At 38.1% G+C, this 10,417-nt stretch overlaps 1 protein-coding gene across 1 annotated transcript in view; it reads left to right on the top strand.

Annotated features, from left to right (window-relative positions):
• Positions 1-3,375: 3,375 nt before the first annotated feature.
• The window catches only part of MMRN1 (multimerin 1), a 104,798-nt gene continuing 97,756 nt past the window's right edge, over positions 3,376-10,417 (top strand). Inside the window, exon 1 of the mRNA XM_075201755.1 lies at positions 3,376-3,958. Within this exon, the coding sequence (XP_075057856.1) occupies positions 3,471-3,958 (488 nt within the window). The 5' untranslated portion in view covers positions 3,376-3,470. The remainder of the gene's footprint in view (positions 3,959-10,417) is intronic.

The following is a 10,417-nucleotide window of genomic DNA, read 5'->3' as shown; positions in this document are numbered from 1 at the left end:
CCTTTCTCATGGAATTTGTAGCTCATTTTACAGAAGAGCTGTCACAATTTTTTGACAATTCTTTTACACCAGACCAAATATCAAAATGTTGTGCAGACTCATCTGATTCACCATTGGGTGTCTTGGGAAAGCTAGGTTTTTTCCTAGCAGCAACTTTCAGAGAAACTGAAGGAGGAGAAGTTATTTGGTCATGTACCACTTCAGCTGTCAGCTTGCTGACTAGGAGCTTATTGCATCTGGGTCAGTTGGAAAGAAAGAAAAAACATAGCTTTTAAACCTAGGATCAAGCACAGTTGTCAAAATGTAATGATCCGATTTCAAGATGTTGATAACTCTTGGATCCTGGCAAAGCGAATAAAGTACTTAATCTACAAGTCCATCATAATTAGCGGAATTGTTTTGTATCATGTCCACCTTCAATTTCTCTTGCAGCATTTCAAAAAGTCTAATTAGGGGAATCACTTAACTCAAGATAACAGTGTCTGCACTTTCTTCACAGGTGACTACTTCGAGTGGTTTCAGCACCTTGTACAACACATAAAGTATTCTCCACTGCACTGGACTAAAGTACATTCCCCTTAAATTCTATTCTTCTTGCAGCTGCTGCATTCTCCTACTTGCTGTTGAAGAATCCTGAAAATGACCCTCAATATTTTGGGACACAGACAGCATCTCCTGCATGTCATTGTCATTTTTAAAAAAATTCTGCACCACCAAGTTGATTGTGTTAGCAAAACAGAGAATGTGATGGTATTCCCCCCGCTGTAATGCTCTAACAATATTGGTTGCGTTATCTTAAATCACATATGCTCAGGAGAGTCCAAGCAGGATAAGCCATGTTGCAATGACATCCCTTAGTTTTTCAAACAGGTTGTCAGCGGTATTACCTCTGACCTGCGCATTGTCTTGTCTCTGGTAACCACCTTGCGATAACACTATTCACACTAATGCACCCTCACTATCCCAATCTCCAATCTGAGCCACACCCTTTAGAATGTAAGCTCTCTAATGAGCAGGATCCTCCATACCCTTTGATTTTATGTCTCCATTTATTTTGTCTGCCTTGTCTGTTCTTGTTTTACGTATGTCTTGTTTGATGTATGTCCTTGTCTTCCCTTTTGTACGGCGCTGTGGAGAATTGTGGTGCCTTTCAAATCTATGATAATAATAATAATAATAATAATAATAATAATAATAATAATAATATGCCTCTTAGTGAAGCAGATGATACACAGAGTAGCCTGCCTCTGAAAAATGTGACGTTCTTGGGTACATGCTACTGCTGTCCCTGCTGGTGAAGGCGAATCACCAACCCAGTAGGCTGTCACAATCATATGATCTTTAGTTTGCCCAGTTCCGCTTGTCCACATATCTGTGGTTAAGTGTACAGTGGGTTGAATGGCATTTTATAGCCCAATAATTATATTTTTACAAACCTTCTGGTAGAAGTGAGGAATAGCTTTTATAAAACCAGCTGCACTAATAGTTATTAACAGTTATTAAGTCATTAATAGTTATAATAGGATATTGGACGCAGATCTAATACTATCATAGTCGCCATGGCGTCTATGATCCACTTTGCCACTGGGTGACAGCTTTCATACTTGTTTCCTCTCGCAAAGGATTGTTTAGCAGTCAATTGTTATAAACTACTAGTAGTATTCTTCTTGGTCTGCATCTGGGTTGAAAATCCACCCCCAGCATCAGGAGCAGCAGCAGTGGGCCTAACACTCAAGAATTTTTCTGAGGAGTCCTGCCTGGATGGGGAGGAGTCATCTCGCCTTAGAAACTTGGATGCAGGACTAACTCCGATCACTTGTGAGGATATTGATGATGATGGTGTTGGGGGTGTAGATTGCAGGTGCTGGGATCTAGCTGAGAGAAGGGAGGTAGCTGATGCTGGACTACTTGCTGTTATTTTTTAGCATAAGTTTCTGATTTTCACAAAAGCTTTCCATGAACTTGCTTCAAATGGCGTAACATGGATGAGGGTCCTAAATGATTAAGGTCCCTACCTCTACTGACTGTGGCTTTACAATGCTACAAATGGCTAGACAACTGTTGTCAGGATTTGTGTAAAAATAAATCCACACATAAGACGTGGATTTTTTGGTCTTATGCCCAGGCATGACAATGACCTTCTTCTTACCAATGGCAAGAACTGCTGCAGTCGTTGTTTGAAAGTGTATGAAAATAATATTGTGACCTGTGTGGTGGTCAAAATTGAGTAAAATGACTTGAAATTAGTGTTATTGAGGTTAATAATAACGCAGGGTGAAAAAAGCATAATTATGTGATTTTAGCAACAACAAAAAAAAATAGGGATTTTAGAAAAAAATAGGGATCCAAAACCAGAACAGGCAAGGGCGGTTTTGCCAAAATCTAAACCAAAACCAAAACACGAAGTTAATCCAGATCCAAAGCCAAAACCGGAACACTGGGGTCAGTGAACATCTCTAATATATATATATACACACACACACATATACACACACAGTGGTCGAAGGGGGGGTGTATACAGTGGTAGGGCATATCACCACTTCTTCTACTCCCTTCATTGTAAATCTGTCAAATTCCATTCCTTTACATTCCCTTTACATTTTTCATACTGCCACTCCTAAATTTTTACTTCAATGAATGTGTATGTTTATATAGACGTTGCATGTTTTTATGCATTGAGTCTGCCACATGACTGGCAGACATATTACAAATTGTTGCAACTATTTTTAGAGAAGTTGCTAGTATGGAAATCTTCTTTGGAAGTACCTGGCAATATACTTCTATATCACATTTAATCCTATCTTCAGAGGTCAATGAAGTAATCTAGCATTACTAGATGACAAGGAGCCTCAGATCTGATTCCCAGAATTGTCCTGTGGATATTGTGAAATCTGGCTAGCTAAAATAATAATTACCTCCTGGTTTCCTGAAAATATTTGTGACCTATGGGTAATCTATGAACGTTTTTAACCTTACAAATACTGTGCCCATTTATTCACACACTGCTAAAAACTTTCCACTTATATCAACCCTGAGAATGCAAAACCTGCCACAACTTAATCACGTGACAACTGGAACAGAATGTTAGCTGTAAACTGTACTTAAACCTCAGATGTTCTCTAATAAATCATTTTATTTACATTTTACTGTTGTGGCAGCTTACCATGCAGAGTCCAGTAATGTTCCACTTTCTCTTCTGTCATTATTTCCCTTCCCATGTCATCTTTCCTCAGGACTTCCATACAGCTCCATTCAGAGGGGTGAAGGGTCCATAAGATTTTAAAGTAACAGGAAATTTCAGTTTCCTCAATCTATAACACACAGGTTACAGCCTGTTTCCTTTTTATCCTTAATAATAACTGGCATGCAAATCTACAACAGGTTCAGAGCAAAAACAAAAGCAAAAGTCATGAGTGCATTTATATGATAGAGCTGAAGCAACATAACAAGATACCTGCTTAATCTTAAGGATGAAGTTAATCTTGCTAATAGGAATACTTCTGCATATTGATGGTGGCAGCACACGAGGAGATTCAATAGATGTTACGGAGGAACCATGGGTAGAACCAGTGGATACCAATATAAAGGAATTTCTTTCAGAGATGAATGCTAAAATAACCAGTCACACAACCCAAAGCAGTGACACTATACAAAGTACTCAGTTTGGAAACAAAATGACAACCCAACAGAATCCAACAACTGCTTCTGTTGGGTTACCAAATGCAAGAAGGAAAGAGTTCAAAATCTTTTCAAAGATTATAAGAATGCCAACAAAAGCACCTTCACCCACAATGTCTGGAGAAGGAGATACTACCAATTCCAGTAGCGAACAGGTCGGAGCTACGAGAATGGTACCTGCCCAAGTCGAGAATGTTCAGCAAGGACCACATCGCTCTCCCAAGAAGAATTACTACAATATAAACAGCCAGAAGCCAAGCTTTGAAACAACTCGAGGAAAGTAAGCAGATTTATCTCCTGTATTTCTATTGTAAGACTAAAGAAACCTAAAATTAATATTTGCAGACTACAGGACTTCATTATAAATTGCTCTTCCATATTCAAGAGCAAGACTTAATTTTGTTCAAACTACTTAAATTAAATTCCTTTACAAAGCTTTAGATTCTTTACAAAATAATAGGATTAGACTACATGCTAAAAGGCATGCTTATATTATGTTCAATCAGAGTACACACAGTAAGTAGGATGTATGGTACAAATAATCCATATTTTAAACAAACATTTTTATTGTTAGTTGTAAAAAAAAGTCAGGACATAGCATATAATCTATAAACCCTTCCATTTTTTACTGTTTTGTAAATTAAAAATCTCAGTCTTATGTCTATTTCTAAGACATATGTATAAATAAAGAGTAGGTTGTTTTTTGACACTAATTGTATTTTGCTTTCAAGCAACTCAATTATAAAGCACTAACTGTTCTGATATGTTCAGTGAGATCAGTTTTCTTATATCAGTATCAGTGCTCTTTATTAACATTTACCACTTAAATTGCGATTCCCATGATGATTGACACATTTACTGTATATTTTTAAAGACAGTTTTGGTTGTTATGCATCGTGTTAAATAATGTACCTGAATTGGTGATGACACATGGTTGGTTCTTGTATGACTTAATTGAGCAATGCAACAGAAGCTAATTTAAATAATGATGTTAAGAAATTTGCAACAGCAATGACATATGATTAGCAATGACATATGATTTGCAATGACATATGATTTACTCTTGATCTTATACCCTGAGTTACAAAACTGTTTAGAAAAGCTTCTACTTACTTGCCACTGTTCATCTTTTTATCCTGGTACAAAATGCTCAGCTTCCGACATTGCCAATTTATTTCCTATTGCAGTAATCTAGGCTCAATTAATAAAACAATTTAAAGGGAACAAACAAAAATCACCCTTCTCATTAGTTAATCAGCTCTGCCCAGGTTCTTGCAATGTAAAAATCAGTAGGAAATCAGAAGCACAGCATGTTGTATAATGTAAATGGGACTGAATTTGAGGGTAAACCAGTACATGAAGTACAGAAATTTTGTGTTCTGTTGATGATATGTACTACCGTTTATTTATTTAAAAACATTACTGTTATAAGCACAGAAAATATATGGCTAAAAATAAGTTTTGGGAGCTTTGAGAGAAGTTTATTATTGTATTTCCAAACACTGCAGGATCAATGTTCCTGGTGCCTGCACCCATGATGTACACATGCGCTGATTAACTTATTGTATTTATAGAAAAGAAATGATGAAATCCTCACTATCCTAAAGTTCATGTAGGAAACAATATTAGCAACTTTGGATATCCCCATATAACTCAACAAGTTTATGCACAAATTCAAACTAAATTAGTATACTTATGCTCTGTTATATAAGCTAATGCTCTCCTTAGATTTTCTTGATACTGGAATCTTTGTTGCTACTATCTGATTAGGATAGATATTTTCTTTTTTTAATTTAAAATGTTGCCAACAATGAAGCAACATAATATGTAAACAGTTGGCATATAAATATGCATCGATTTAAACAGAAAAAAATATAATAACATACATGTTAACAAAAGTGCTAAAGAGCTGTCTGATATATCAAAAGGGAGGCAGGGTAGAAAAAGCCTAAGCTCCATCCAAAAGATAGCTCTCTAATCTCCACTGTCCTAACACTGCTGCATACTGAACAAGCTTTAACATATCTCCCCTTCTCCCTGCCCACCACTACCCATCACTCTGGACTCATTGAATAAGTATGAACACTTACAGACACCTGGTGAGGGGTTGAGTACAATTACCCGGTACTCATAACACCGACACTTAGTTTAACAAAATGAAATGTCCAATGGTGACATGCACGACAGTAAATAAATGTAGACTCCCCTCAATAATATCAACTGAAGTATCCGAAAGTGTTCTGATAAATTCCAAAGAAAAATATTCACGGCACAGCGCTTTTAGGATATTTAAAATGGCGACCATTATATTACTGTTTTTAAAGCGGCAATGCTGGCTCTCGATCCCTAACCCTAACCTAATCCCTAAACCTAACCTAATTCCTAGCCCGATCCATAACTCTAACCTGATCACTAACCCTAACCCGATCCCTAACCCTACACCAAACCCGATCCATAACCCTAAGTCTAACACTAACACTTAACTTTGATAAGACCCAATATTGCCGCTTTAAGCGGCACTGTACTGGAAGTGGCACACTTCCATTGTGAGCTGGACTTTACACAAAGTGTTGCTGTATTTCTCCTTTTTATGTTTTCATTGTGAGCTGGACTTTACACAAAGTGTTGCTGTATTTCTCCTTAGAAGAAATTACAGTGTAAGTAATGAAAGTCAGTATAAAAATCTACACGCTGTTCCACTAAATTGGAAGTTACTTCTAATTTCATTCATTTCAATGACTGACCAGGACCCTAAGGAAAAATTGCTTTGCAGAAAGCATGAAACGAGTTCTAATTATGGAATTACAGATACCAATTGGGTGAAGAGGCCCAAATATCCCGGTGGAGTACGGCTGAGCGATTCTGAGTATTCCGACAAGTGTGATTCCTACATAAAAAACCCAGATGGCAGAAGAAGATGACTGAAATAGAAGCAGACTTACTTGAGGGAGATGTCCGATGGCACTGCAGGCTGACAGGCAGCGATTGCGACTGGAGACCTGTCCGGCAGTGCAGTGTGACGTGGGCGCAACTTACTTAAATGGTAATTTAAAGCACCAATGTCCGGACCATGCAGGCTAAGTGTTGAAGTAGTTAGCCTGCTCATCTGCATGATAAAGATCATGTTTCATCACCACAATAGTTGGATGGAATGGACTATGTACACCCAAGATGAAATGAGCTAATCTCAGCTGAGTCTGGTTGCCATGCAGAGCAGCAGTGAGTAGACAATACCTCCCAATTTCCCACCCACGGGTTAAAACTGTCCCGATCGGGATGACTGTACAGAGCCCTCAAATCAGGACTGACCTGCCTAAATTGGGAATGTTGGGAGGTATGCATTATAGTCTACAAATTTAACACCCAACCCATGCATGACAGAAGTAACTGAAGACACGAATAACAGCGAAGGCAATATACATCAACATGTATTTTTACCTTATGTAAAACACTTAGATATACATTGACAACAATACTATGGAGATGTAGTGATGGTTACTGGAACACTATAGCTCATGACCTCAAACTCATCTTAACTTAAAATTCTTTTATAGAAAGGTGCTCTTTTACCTTTATAACAAACCCCTGATTGTTTGTTGCTGTAAGCTCCAGGCATTTACCCAGAAGGAATCAATCAACAAAAAATAGAAAGATGTTTGCACTTAGAAGTTAGACAGTAAAAGCGCTCATGTTAGGAGTATACACTTTCCACTTACAGAAACACAAGGGCACATTGCAGAAAACCCCAGGGGGTTAACTCTATGTACAATCATTTATTTTCAGCAAGATTTCACTTGAATACTAACATTTGAAGTGGGATTAAAGTGATAAATATCCGAAGAGACAAAAAGAGAACAGATATATAGTATGTATATATATATATATATATATATATATATATATATATAAAACCCTTAACAAAAACATTCTTTCTGCATAATGTGTAAGTGCAAACACTCAGCTATATATATACCACAGCCTGTTTGAGGGAGAATGAAGTGCAAATAAAGAGCCCTAATAGCAATTGCTATTTCAAGCATTGTATTCTTGAGAGAATAAAGATGTATAAGTGCTACTGAATCACTGAAAGTTAGAGAACATTGTTACTGATGTGTAAACAAGTACCATATTTGTCAAACTTTGTATTGTTGGCCTCCAGGAGGTCCCGAAGGGTAGAAGGGGGTGGGACGCAGTGAATCGCGTCATTTTGGTTCCACGCAGTGGCAACATTTTGTCTTGGGCGATGGGGCCAAAATGATTTGATTCCGCCGCGTCACTGAGGTTCCCACTGAATAGGATGTGGTAGAATTGCCTGCTGTCCTGGGAGTTCGGTGAGCTACCTGGAATTTGAGAGTCTTTTGGACATTCCGGGAGAGTGGGCAAGAATGACAAGTGCATAGAAGATAACTTTTCAAAATGTGCCAATGTTAAAACCACAATAAAACCTTATTTTTAGATATAGCCATGCTTTGATTTGCTGTAGTATGAACAACACTTGCTCTTGGGAATAGATGTCACCTATCACAAACCACCAAGAAGTAAAGAAGTACGTAGGTGAAAAAAGTAAACTTTGTTTTTCTCATATGATCTTCCCTCCGTGGTACTTGTAGCTCACCAGAGGTTCTGGTATAACCTTTACTTATACTGTACAATTTACGTGGAAATTGACTGACCAGACATTGGTGGATTGGTATATTCCATATGACACGCAAGAAACAAATTTTATTTCCCAGCATGAAAATTAGCTGCAAAGGGTGGAGATTGGGCACAATTTAAGATAATTCTAATTTGATGGGACTCAGCAGAGGATTTAGACTGCACATTAACTTTTTTTCTACTATCTTGGAGTGGTTTGTAATCAATCTAAGTATCTAATAAAAAAAAATCAATAAGCCCCTGGGCCTATTTATAAAGGGAATATATAGTATTAAATGTTTAACATCAGTAACAGAAAACCATTACAGTATACGCTAAATAATGTCAGTATTCAAAAGACTGAATATAGAGCACTCCACATGAAATAATCTACTGCTGAGAAATAATAATGAACAATTTTACATCTGGCTTGTACAATATGTGATATCCTGATACATCACACTGTGTGATTCAGCCTTCAAGGACAATGTACAGCAGGAGTCAAACGTCTAGGATTATTCATCAAGCTCAACAAACTACACAGCTCTATTGTCAATACTTGTATTCTTCATATAAATAACAGGGGCAAAACCAAAATACATATGAGGAATTCCACCTGTTTTCTTCCACAGAATAGGCATCTTCCACATACTGTGCTTATGTAGTCTTTATAAAGGCATAAAAGTTCAGTTTGATCCTGTCAATTCTTAAGGTCTCAATGTATACTAGCAGCATTGGGGATTCACACATTTTATATCCTCCCTGAAAAAGGTTAATTCATGCACATGAAAGTGTATCCATAGATTATGAATGTAATTTACAAATCACAGAATCATCATCATCATTTATTTATATAGCGCCACTGATTCTGCAGCGCTGTACAGAGAGCTCATTTGCATCAGTCCCTGCCCTATTGGAGCTTACAGTCTTAATTCCCTAACATACACACACACACAGACAGACACAGACTAGGGACAATTTTGATAGCAGCCTATTAATCTACTAGTATGTTTTTGGAAACTGGAAGTACCCGGAGGAAACCCACGCAAACACTGGGAGAACATACAAACTCCACACAGATAAGGCCATGGTCAGAAGTGCTAACCACTTAGCCACCATGCAGCCTACAGAATGGGAGCTCTGCAGCGCAAATGTTGTTTGGACCTGCAATACTCCTCAACTTGCACTAGCACATAGATGGTCATATTTCTGCTTCCAGAATTGTTGGAGCCGAGGTTATTAACAAGACTGGGACCACTAGAGTGGAAAATTGACCACACCAGCCGTCCCAGTACGATGGACAGAGTCCCTAAAACCCCGGCTAAATAATATCAAAAAAAGGAAAAATGATTAAAGACACATGCAAAACTTTCAAACAAAGTTTAACTGAATAAAAGACTACTCAAAACCCTCATCCACCCCTTCACCGCTAAAATCGTCTTTTCTTATTTCTTGCTATGTGCAAACATAGAAAAATGTTGTCTGGCGCTCAGAAACAAACAATATATATATATCACAGTGTCAGCATATACAGAGAGAAGATTTTTGTACACAATATAGCTATATTGGGGTTAAGCTCACCTGCCAACGTCAAGGCATCTCTTGTAAGTGAGTCCCTAAGCTAGTGATACAAATTTATATTTAGGGTGTCCCACTTAAAACCTTCCCCTGAACCTCCATCTTATGAAGACTACAGCACCTGTGTCACGGGCACTAGGAGTCTTTACCCAGTATCACCCGCTGATGGTCTTATCAGAGCAGTAGAGTTGGTATATGATACTCTGATGGCAGGGTGATAATGGAACTAGAAACAGCAGATGGTTAGAGAATGCTCAGAAAGTCTATGACTAGCAGCACTGGTAAACAATAGGTAACTGAACACGAGGATCTGGATGGACAAGGACACGTGAGGGTAGTCAGTGGTCTGCGCACGGCAAGTTGTACCACTGCTATAGTGAGAAGAATGTCCAGGAGTAATAAGGAGGTGGAAGTCAGCGGTCTGCGTATAGCAAGTTGTACCGCTGTCTGTAGTGAAGGAATGGAATCCAGGTGAAGGTAACGGGGAAGTCAGTGGTTTGCGTGTAGCAAGTTGTACCACTGCTTA

The sequence above is a fragment of the Mixophyes fleayi genome, chromosome 1, assembly GCF_038048845.1.
Source record: "Mixophyes fleayi isolate aMixFle1 chromosome 1, aMixFle1.hap1, whole genome shotgun sequence".
Lineage (NCBI taxonomy): Eukaryota > Metazoa > Chordata > Amphibia > Anura > Limnodynastidae > Mixophyes > Mixophyes fleayi.
Note: the sequence above shows the minus strand (reverse complement) of the source record. Positions and strands in the feature narration are given on the sequence as shown.